Here is an 11,615-nt window from a genome sequence, read left to right on the forward strand (position 1 = left end):
CTTCAAAAAGTGCTGGAGGGAACGGGCTAAGTTCATACTTCAATATATCTTGGAGAGATAGGACCCCTAGTTGTGAAACAACTAGGAAACGTTGGAAAAGCAAACCTGGGTCAAATGTTCTATCAGGTGCCACCTTCACTAATGATGTGTTTCTAAACGTCTTGGCTTTATCCTTCCGCTTAAAAGATATCGAGAAAACAGATTGCCCAATCATTTTGTCCATAATTTTCCTTCCGACTGTTTCAAAGTCATGTACGTTAACGTCATCCTCAGCCACAACACCATTCAGTAAAATTAATGGTCAAAGCCAAAATAGGTATTTTTTTATTGTTTTTATACCTTAAATAGTATAGTACTCAATATAAATAGTGTAAATAATATGGAAAGTGTACCAGCGAGTCGAAGTAAGCGATCGCTGAATTTCTGCGATCCAAAGCGTCTTTCTGAAAGAGCCCAGATTCCGTTAAAACCTATATAAACGATCCAACACCTGAACATTTTTTAACACAATCTATTTTACCTAAAAAGATGTTTTTTTCCTAGATTTTTAATATGTTATTCTTGATCATAAATACTACAAAAAAACGTTGAAAAACCTTTTGTAGGAATTTTTTGGGGTTCGAGCCATATTTTTCATATATTGACCCGACTAATAATACAAATAAGCAAAAGTATTGAATGGGTGAATAATATGGGATCTGTGTTAGGTATGTAAGATCCTATAACTGGTACTTGCTGATTACCATTCCAGCTTTACGCCAATAGTTTTTTACAATTTTTTTATCCCCCAATAAATCTTTACAGTTTTTTTTATATGATCATAGTTCTCTACATATTATTTACTTAAACAACTTGTTTTGTGTTTACGCTGCATGAATTTTGTGCTGTCTTTAACAATAATCTGTTTGTGAAAACTCGTACTGCAATTTTGTCGACATTTTATAAAACCTCTGGCAATTGTGGCCGATGCAGTTTCTACAACTAAATATAGTTCACTGTTCGAGTTGTTTTACCATTTACATGGCGGCGAGTTGACTGCGTAAACAAAAGCCACCCTTTACAGCATGACTTCGCAACATTGGTTATTCTGGATGAGAGGAAACATTTTATTTGTTAAATGTTAATTTTGTAAATTAGTCTATCCATTTTATCGTGTTTTTTTCATTTTGAGAATTTGTTTCTATAGTTAAATAATAATTCTATATATTATCCCATGGTTTTTATTATTTAGTGTACAATATGGCAATTATACATGGGAGTTTTTATATCATGTTCTATATTTATCATTCCAGCATTCTGTTTAAATTAACTCTGTATAAAACCGAACATATTTTTACCTAATTATCAGACTAAACAAGCATTTTCTTTAATTTTTTCAGATGATCGCTCAGCAAGTATTAGGGCTACACTAAAAAATGTGACATTTTGCACTCTGCTAGTGAAGCATGTCGTAACTTGGGAAACTTCATTTACTGCAACAAGAGTTTTGAACTTCCATTCTGTGTTGTGTTGAAAGAACCTTTACACCGGTCCAATGCACCAGCGAACTTGGCAACTTGTCTGAGTTACTGACCCAGAAAGATGGGTTAGGTAAAACTCCATGATCATTTTGGTATCATCGAAAAGAAAAAAACTTTATATTTATATTTGTTTTTGTGGATTGTAGTCTTTATATTACTTTATATTTATATTTGTTTTTGTGGATTGTAGTCTTTATATTTTCTCTTTCCAGTGACTTTTATTGTGGTGTGCTACATACTGTGGTCTGTGGTTATTAATTATACACACAATTTTGTTAATGGTTTACCTGCATATTATTTTTGTGGAGAAATTTTATCACCAATAAATTTTTGGGGTAAAATATTGTTTGGTATTAAGCCTTTAACTAGCAGGTCAAATAAATATACCAGGAATTAATACCAGTGAAGGCTTTTTGTCTTGTGTGTTTATGTTTACCTGAATAAATAAAAGTATTTCGCGTGTTGTATTAAGAAATATAGAAGGGTTTATTACCATTTCTAGGCTCACTGTACCATTTGGGATATGAAACTCGGGTGTGTAATCAGAGTCGTAGAAACACCTTTATATGGGTCTGTGTGTGATATAATTCAATTAACTAAAGGGGACAGCACGAGATCGAGACATGCGGCCATGCGCAGTAGTAAAATTCATGTTTTACGGCAGGTCTTTTCTGCATGTTTGATTTTTCGTAGATAATACGTTTTAAGCAAAGCTGGGTCAGTTTTATTTATTCAGTGTTTATAAAATCAATGTCAATTGTGTGTCATTTAAATAAAACAACTAGAATAATTTTAATGTTTAACTTGGGACCATATTAACGTCGGTCCATCTGGCTCAATAGAGCAACAACGTTTTAAAAATACTTTGGCGCAATGTTGTAGAAATCGAACTGTAGTCCTGCTTTTGCTTTACCCTGTTCAAAAATTGAAGTAAAGATATATCTGTTTGGTTTCTGCCGTACATCTGAAACAAAGCAATCATATTAAGATGCAGGTTAACCCAGCAGCAGCAATGGCGGGCGTGGACAGGGAAAAGATATATCAATGGATTAACGATCTTTCGAGCCTTGATACACGAGAAACAGCGTTGCTGGAGCTAAGTAAAAAACGGGAAACTGTTCAGGACCTTGCTCCAATGCTGTGGCATTCGTTTGGAACAATAGCTGCACTTTTACAGGTAAAATTTTGCTGAATAAACGGTAGGGGACCATGTTGGAATAAAATGACTGGGTTTTCGTACTAAATCCTGGTCCCTTTAATTAGTGCATGTTTGCTATGTCCACTATTATCCGCTATGTTCACAATATTTAGTTTACTATGTCCGCTATGTCCACTATGTAGTAAATACTGTGGACATAGTGGACATGCACTAATTAAAGAGACCCCTTATTTCTTGCAGATTTGTAAAAAAATTGGGGTGCGTATGGCTTGGTAAACTGTACTGCAGTATAAAATCTTAATAAATACCCATTGTAAGAAGGTTCTTAAACTAAAATCTGCAATTTTTTTTATAAAATTATCATGTCAAAAAATATTCTCATTTGTATTGTGCCTACCTTGGCTGTTAACCTTTATAATATGCAATATTTTAATTCCTTGTTTGCAGGAGATTGTAAACATATATTCTTCAATCAACCCCCCTACTCTTACTGCACATCAATCAAACAGGTAAATAATTATTTATTTGTGCTTTGATGTTGCAGCTAATTAAACTTTTGGTGCTAGTGAAGAATCCCCTCCCTACGTTATCTGCTGTTTTAGTAGCGTTTAAAATGGTTAAGCCAATAAAAATAAGCTCTGCCATTGCTGTTTCCCAAAGCATGTCAGATGTCACCCTTGTCAGCTGAGTCAATCAATCGTGGCAGTTTTATACATTTATCGGTTATCGGATGACGTACACTGGTATTTAGTACTGGAGCTTTTTGCTCCAAATCAGTTTTTGTGTTTTCTAATTTTAGTATGTATTTGTGTATCTACTGTCTTAAGTCGGCTGTGTTTTGGTGGTTTTAATACATCTTACAAATTGAACTGGTATTTAGTAGGCTACTGAAGCTTTTTGCTCCAAATCAGTTTTTCCGTTTTCTAATTTTAGTATGTATTTGTGTATCTACTATCATAAGTCCTTGGTTGTTTACTTGTTTTAATACATCATACAAGGTGAAAATTAATGTTTTACTCTGTTGCATTCAGAGTGTGCAATGCCTTAGCCCTGTTACAATGTGTTGCTTCTCATCCTGAGACAAGAACTGCCTTCCTTGCTGCTCACATCCCACTATTCCTCTACCCATTCCTACACACTACAAGCAAAACTAGACCTTTTGAATATTTAAGGTTGACGAGTCTTGGAGTGATTGGTGGGTTGGAGTCTTTTGTATTGACTAATTGGTTTACTGTAATGTATTAAAGGATTGTTTTGAGGATAACAGCTAGAAGTTCTTTCGAAATTTTCATTTTGGAAGTAGTTTAAAATTAAACTTCAAAAAAGCACCTATCATTTCTATTTTTTTGCACTTTTTACATTTATTAAAAACATTAAAATAATGTTTAGAGTGCAAAAATAAAACAAAATAATATTAATCACAAATCACAATACCATTGATATGTCACACACCAGGTGCGTTGGTGAAGACAGATGAACAAGAAGTTATCACTTTCCTTCTTACAACAGAGATTATTCCTCTTTGTCTTCGAATCATGGAGTCTGGAAGCGAGTTATCTAAAACGGTTTGTTTTTATGTTTTATTAATACTGTACTCTGTTTTATGTCTTGTTATTTCTAAGATTATAGAATGTAGACAATATTAATTATATTAGTTGTTGTTTTAAATTCCAGGTTGCAACTTTTATCCTGCAGAAAATATTGTTGGATGATACCGGACTAGCTTATATTTGTCAAACTTATGAAAGGTTTTCTCATGTTGCAATGATATTGGTGAGTACGGAACATGGACAGAATGAATTAAACTGATATGTCTGGTGCCGTAGCACAGTTGGTTAGCGTGCCTGCCCCAACCCAGAGGTAATGGGTTCAAGGCTCGTCACTGCTACCATTGTGGGCGGTTGTGTCCTTGGGCAAGACACTTAACAGCAATTGTTCCAACTCAGAGATACATAAAAAATAAAAAAAATAATTACCCACAAAGTAACATACTTGGTAACTCGTAAGCTGGCGCGAGGTGTATGAAACAGCATACCTGTGTTATAACTTATAGCAACTGTCGTTTTCCGGCCACGCGAGGATAAAGTAATATACATTCTCACTCATATATTTTTTATGTTGTTACTTTTTAGTGCAGTAGCACAGCCGCTGCACTGTAGGTCTTAGTTTCTAGTAGAGACAGAACTTGTGTATTAATCAGAATTCAAAAGCAGATGTAGACCTAGCTCTAATTCAAGATGACCTTATGTGTAGATTTTCTTATTGATTGTCGTTATGCTGGTAATATCCATGTCTTCATTTTATAAACAATCAGATCCTTCTTATTGTTAAAAAGGATATAATAAGTCATGCTATGCTTTTTGCACAACTGTAATGTATGTGCAAAAAATAATCAGATGTATTGGTTTCTAAACAGGGAAAGATGGTGCTTGCTCTTTCCAAAGATCCCTCTGCTCGACTACTGAAACATGTTGTTCGTTGCTATCTCCGACTCTCTGATAATCCCAGGTGTCTAGTTGTTTGAATGTTTAAGCTGTTAAGTTAGAAAATATTTTTTTCTATAATTCCAGAAAAACAATTTTTTTTTATAAAAGTCTTTTGAAATTATATAAAAAAACTTCAATTTTTAAAACCAGCCTGAATTGAAATTCTATAATTTAAACAAAAGTTTTTATGACTTCAACCTGAATTACAGAGCTAAAGAAGCATTGCGCCAATGCTTGCCCGACCAGTTAAAAGATTCCACTTTCCTACCTGTGTTAAAAGATGACAACACAACAAAACGCTGGTTGACGCAACTTATTAAAAAACCTGCAAGAACCTGGACTTACTGACCCTCGAACAATTGCTATGCCACAATGACCATTATAGTTGGTTGGACAGAATTTCACATCATGTTCTTAGTAATGCCTCTACTATTCCGTTCTTTGCCGCTTGAAATACAGTTTTGCTACGAATTTTTACTTTTAATATAACTGATGTTTTTGAGGGACACACTATAGTATAGATGGAATTGAGCGACATGCTTCGTCAACATCTGGGGAGATCCCATGATGTCTGTTAATATATAGTAGGGTTGGGGAAGATGGGACACCTTTAGCACATAATATTCAAATATTCTGATCGTGTTTTAAACAATTAACAACGGTCTATGGAAGTCGTGAGGATATAGTTTTATAATTCTTAATGTTCTTTGTTTACTACATGGGACGAGAAAATAGAGTTAAAAGGTATCCCATCTTCCCCCACCCTATTGTATATCAGACCTCACCCCTATAGAATAGCATCCGAATACCGTTGTAAATTGAGAACAGATTTGAAGACAAACCATTGCAAAAAATCTATTTATTGCATAAACACTTGTAACCCTTCATACAAATTACTTCAACATTGATAATGTGCAGAGCTTAAATGTTTATTTTGCGATGAAAAATATGTAGCTGATGGAACAAAATGAACACAATATTCACGGAGCGTAGGCTTGTAACTATGGCACTTCTCACTGGCCATATCTTTGCCACAACTCCTTATAATAATTTAGAAGTTAATAAGAGCGAATTGCTGGAGGAACAGTTTTGCATTCTTTTTGGTCAAGTGTTGAATCGATAACTGGTCGATAATTCAGCTCAACCTGGAATGGCAAGAAGGAAAAATAAATATGGAGTGGTAGCTACAAGTTTACATACTTTATAACTGGCCATTTATTCTTAGAGTTCTATATTCTATTTTATGTAGGTGAGGTCTTTCAGTGTGGCCTATTGGACCTTTCAAGGACCTTTGATTTTGCCTAGAATTGGCACATTAAAAAAGAGTTCCATATTCCAAACAAAAAATAATAAAGCACTCTTCCTAGACGAAAATATTTTAAACTCTCTCACCTTCCCAGTTTGAACATTCATGTTTGATAATGTGTGTTTACGCCAATGTTTGGATTGTGGTAAAGCTTCCTGGCCTTGTAGTGGTTTCGAATAATCAAACTCATCACATCGGTCCTGTGGAAATAACAATCACAAAGTTAAAGAGAGGTTTGAAGTTTTAATACTAAGTTGTTTGTGCGATGCCTTGGGCACATAAACATGAATGAAATTTTGTGACCTCAGCCACACTGACCACTACTAAAAGTGTTTTCGGTGTTTGGTAATAGGCCTACTCTGGCATAAATTCCAAGTCCTTAAAAGTACTTTACCAATATGGAACAAAATAACATCAAGATATATATATGGATTATTACCTTGAAATCTTCTCTTGCGTGCGCGCCTCTACTTTCCTCTCTCCTCTCAGCAGCCACCACAGTCTGTGCAGCGTTCAGTAGCAAGTTTTGCAACTCCAGTGTTTCGATTAAATCGGAATTCCAGATTAAACCACGATCAGAAAGCTGCAATATTTAAATTTAGAGTTATCAAATGTAACACAAGGCTGATATTTGGAAACAGGTACATTGAGTCAAATAATTTGAACTCCCAGGCTCATGACGTGACATGCCATGGAACTTCACGAATATAGAATATCTAAAAAAAATTGGTAGGTTTATAGGTACCAAATTAATTTAAATATGGTTACTTTCATAGAATTCCACAAATCTAATTGAAAATACAACCAAGTTGGACCAACCTTAAGATCATCCATCTCATCATAGATATCTTGTATTTTCTGCACCCCTTCCTTTAACACGGGTCCGGTTCTAAACACAGCAGCGTTGGTTTGCATCACTTGTTGCATTTTGTTGCGAAGTTCAGCGGTTGGCGTTGCTCCATCTGCGTAGCGGAGTTTATCCAGGTTTTCAATGGAGGCTTCACCAGCATTCTGATGGAAATAACTAAAGTTACCAATTTGCATACATGGTAACTCATAAGCGGGCGAGAGGCGTGTGAAACAGAACACTCTTATATAACAATTGCAGTTGTCCTGCCACGCAAATTTAAAATATTAATTATAAACTGATATGTCTACCTGGATTCACACGACTAGTACAATCTGATTGTCGCAGTTATTTTGATGCAATAAAACGCAAAACTCTAATAATTTAACAGCTTATAACTTTGAAAAATAAACCAACACACAGTACTCTCCTACCTCACTGATTTCTCCGATATCTTCTCCTGGTTTATTCTCCTCAGCTATAGTAAGCGCACACGCTCGTCCAAACACAACCAAGTCAAGCAGGGAGTTTGCACCGAGCCTGTTTGCCCCATGCACGCTGGCGCACGCAGCTTCACCACACGCATATAAACCCGGCACCACCACGTCACTGGACGATTTATCATCATAATAAATTACCTGCAAAATTATTTTTTCGTAACAGAAAAACTTTATGTAGTAAAGCACATTGATAGCATTACTAAAACTGACTGCCGAAATGAAACCCAAAATTTCAAATTTAAAAAAGAAGTTGAATACGTTTGAAAAAAATGCCCTTTATTAAAATTAAAAATGCCCTTTAACCTTTTTAAAACACATTGAAATTTGTAAAGAAAATAGATTCTTAAAAATAGGATTTATAGCTGCAATGAGTTGAAAATAAACACCCACCTGCCCTTTAAAGTTGGTAGGAACCCCACCCATGTTGTAATGCACAGTTGGTAGCACAGGAATGGGTTCACGGGTTACATCAACACCAGCAAAGATTTGTGCGGTTTCTGAAATCCCGGGAAGTCTCGTAGCAAGTTGTTGTGGAGGTAGATGGTGAAGTTGGAGGTATACATGGTCCTGTGGGTAGGAATTTATTACAACCAAGTATTATGAATTAGTGACACATATTTGTTTTCTCTGTCTGACGTTGTAGCATAATTGGTTAGCGCGCCTGTCTCTAACCAAGAGGTAATCGGTTTAAGGCTCTTAGCTGCTACCATTGTGGGCGTATGTGTCTTTGGGCAAGACACTTAATGGCAATTGCTCCAACCCAGTGGTCGCTAATAGGTTGCCCAAACTATCAGCCACAGAAAAAAAATGATAAAAAAATAATCACCCACAATTGCCACAAAGTAAAACACTTGGTAAATCCTAAGCTGGCATGAGGTGAATGAAACAGAACGCCCGTGTTTAATGACTGGCGTTTTACAGCCATGCGAGGATAAAGTAAGTCACATTCAGGAACAACTGTTTAGTGTCTTATAGGAAATACACAACCACAATGGTAGCATTGTCGATCACGCTGTTTCATACAACCTATCCATGCTTACAAACTACCACGAATGTAACTTGATGGGTAAACCTTCATATTATAAATATGGTTGATAATTTAAACACATAAGTAACTACTCGGTTACAGCAATGATATCAAAGCTTGTCACCTTGTTAGGACCACAACCTCTGCCTTCCCTGATTTCAATCGTCATGGATCGAGACACAACATCACGTGATGCAAGATCTTTAGCAGTTGGTGCGTATCTGAATAATAATTTAACCAACAATTAATTCTGTGTAACATACGTGTTTTCTGTAAAATATTAAAAACAAGTTAAATATCTTCATTTTTAACAAACCTTTTGAAAACCAAGAGATATAAAATTTCTTTTTGTCGCCTAAAACCAGCTTTTAAAATGTTCAAATAAACTTAAAACCAGCTTTAAAAAGTTTAGCTTTAAAAAAATTCAAATATTGCAGTTCAAATAAAACCAAGACAAAAGTGAAAAATTCCACTGACCTTTCCATGAACCTTTCACCTTCTGAGTTGACAAGATATCCTCCTTCACCTCTGCAGCCTTCCGTGATGAGGCATCCAGCTCCATATATACCTGTTGGGTGGAACTGTACAAACTCCATGTCTTGGTTGGGCAGTCCAGCCCTCGTCACCATGGCTGATCCATCCCCGGTACATGTGTGTGCTGATGTACAGCTGAAGTAAGCACGCCCGTAACCTCTGAAGTAGACACAGTAATGATCAATCTAAGGCAGCAACCACAATAACAGGAAGCATTTATCTTGTAACCAAGATATCTGTAGCAAACTAGAAATATTTCTCTTTTACTTTGAACTTCAAAGTTTGAAGAAACTATACATTACAAAAAAGAGACTACATTACGAAAAATTGATGCACAAATGTGATCTAAAGCTACCAACAAAGTTTTAAATAACTAAAAAAACTGTTAAGAAAAAATCGCATGAGTCATACCGCCAAAGGAAAATTCCAATTCAAATGGTAAACCTTAAACCCAGTGAACACTCACCCTGTAGCAAGCACTGTGTTCTTTGCTTTGATGCGATGAATTGTCCCGTCTTCCAAACTCATTGCGATCACTCCCCTACACTCGCCTTCCTCCATTAAAAGATCCATCGCAAAATATTCAATGAAATAATCGGTGTTGTATGCCAGCGACTGCGTGAAAACATACTTAGACACATACACTTCACACATGCATGATTTATTATTAAAATACTTAAGTCAATACACATAAACACATCTTAACAGTCAAAACTAATGGCTAAAATTAATAAACCCAGTGTATCAATACACATAATAAAAACAACAAAATCTATTATAATTTTTTAGAAGAAATTTTCTAAACACAAAATCATATAAAAAAGCAAAATTTTACCTGTTATAACAAAAAATAAGTCTCTTTAATCAACATAGTAACAAAACAAAGTACATAATAACAAACCTACCCTGCCATAAAGTGTGTGTAGTAACGAATGACCTGTCCTATCAGCCACACAACAACATCTATGAGCTTGACCACCTTTACCATAATCCAAACTTTGTCCACCAAACGCTCGCTGGTAAATCGTTCCTTCATTAGTTCGACTGAACGGCATTCCGTAATTTTCAAGCTGGAAGTAGTGAAACAATTAAACTAAAAAAAATCAAAAATCCTGTAAATGACAACAGGAAAACTTTTTTTGGAAAGGTTTTCAATAGAATAATAGTCTGTTATTTTATTCTATTCTTTGAGGGTCCTTGTCAAGGACCTGGGATTTAGGCCAGGTTCTGTCCATTACCCCAACACCCGGGAAGCCCATTTAAGTGTTTCATGCGACCAGTGTCGCTCAATTTCGAACTCCATCGACAAAACAGTCTAGATTCCACAATTCCATCCGGACACACAGTTCATCCAACTCTATCCACATCGAGTCATAAACTAAGTCTCGTGGCAGTGTTTGAATCTCATTGCAGAGCTTGATTTAAGTCTGCAACTCAGGTCATCGACTCCTGTCATCAACTTTGCGACACCGCATCGCAGTTAAGTTGGACATGTATTTTTCGCACTATTTTCATCCTTGTGTGCTGACGAGTTAGCACACTTTCAACTTTGTGTATGGTGTTTGTTGTGATATGGCTTTTAACTTGGACAACCCATTAGTGACCGCTTGGTTGGAGCAATGTCCGTTAAGTGTCTTGCCCAAGGACACATACGCCAATCAGTATTAGTATCGCCATCGAGTATCAAACCCGGGACACTTTGGTTTTCGATGCTGGCACCTAAACCACTGAGCCTCGGTGTTATGTCCGAACTCTGTGGGGTTTTGGGCGCGTCAACATTTTCGCGCCTGTTGTGACGTCACCAACGGTTTTGGCGCGAGCACGGTAGCGCATGTCGTGACGTCATTGATTACGCGCGAGGCATCTTTCTTTCGCGCGTCTTTTTATCGTTGTTTCTCAATATTCTTTGTTTCACATTATCAGTCTCTGTCTGTAGTCGTTGTGTAACGTGTCGTATTGCCCAAGTTAGTCTCGTTTGATAGTGTATGATTTCTACATAGTATACTTGTTCTATATCGTGATAATCTATTTAATTTATGTCGTTACGTTATAGCTTACTGGCTAGGATTATTACCCTTTATCTAGAACAATAAATATGATATCAAGTACAAGGGTGCGGACTTATTAATGGCGACGAGGTAAACAACCGATAACGCACATCCCAAGCATCAATAATCCTAGTCAGATCCTAAAAGTGGATATCCTGAAAAGCTTCATCGAAAATCCGCCGCAAATA

At 36.1% G+C, this 11,615-nt stretch overlaps 2 protein-coding genes across 2 annotated transcripts in view; one reads left to right on the forward strand and one right to left on the reverse strand.

Moving 5' to 3' along the window:
* The first annotated feature begins 2,360 nt into the window (after positions 1-2,360).
* LOC100186939 (CCR4-NOT transcription complex subunit 9) lies at positions 2,361-5,649 on the forward strand. Its single transcript, XM_004226396.4, is given in 8 exon segments — positions 2,361-2,697; positions 3,127-3,188; positions 3,711-3,874; positions 4,135-4,244; positions 4,354-4,452; positions 5,096-5,187; positions 5,375-5,483; positions 5,485-5,649. Coding segments are annotated over 8 exon segments (882 nt in total). The 5' UTR covers positions 2,361-2,508; the 3' UTR covers positions 5,542-5,649.
* Positions 5,650-6,009: 360 nt separating this feature from the next.
* Positions 6,010-11,615, reverse strand: part of LOC100183000 (succinate dehydrogenase [ubiquinone] flavoprotein subunit, mitochondrial) — an 8,937-nt gene continuing 3,331 nt past the window's right edge. Inside the window, exons 5-14 of the mRNA XM_009861385.3 lie at positions 10,285-10,449; positions 9,846-9,994; positions 9,323-9,538; positions 8,970-9,066; positions 8,209-8,385; positions 7,753-7,956; positions 7,291-7,482; positions 6,911-7,054; positions 6,558-6,671; positions 6,010-6,310 (exon numbers count right to left, since the gene is read on the reverse strand). Coding sequence (XP_009859687.1) covers positions 6,224-6,310; positions 6,558-6,671; positions 6,911-7,054; positions 7,291-7,482; positions 7,753-7,956; positions 8,209-8,385; positions 8,970-9,066; positions 9,323-9,538; positions 9,846-9,994; positions 10,285-10,449 — 1,545 coding nt within the window. The 3' untranslated portion in view covers positions 6,010-6,223. The remainder of the gene's footprint in view (positions 6,311-6,557; positions 6,672-6,910; positions 7,055-7,290; positions 7,483-7,752; positions 7,957-8,208; positions 8,386-8,969; positions 9,067-9,322; positions 9,539-9,845; positions 9,995-10,284; positions 10,450-11,615) is intronic.

Source organism: Ciona intestinalis, chromosome 9 (genome assembly GCF_000224145.3).
Source record: "Ciona intestinalis chromosome 9, KH, whole genome shotgun sequence".
In the NCBI taxonomy this organism is placed as follows: Eukaryota; Metazoa; Chordata; class Ascidiacea; order Phlebobranchia; family Cionidae; genus Ciona; species Ciona intestinalis.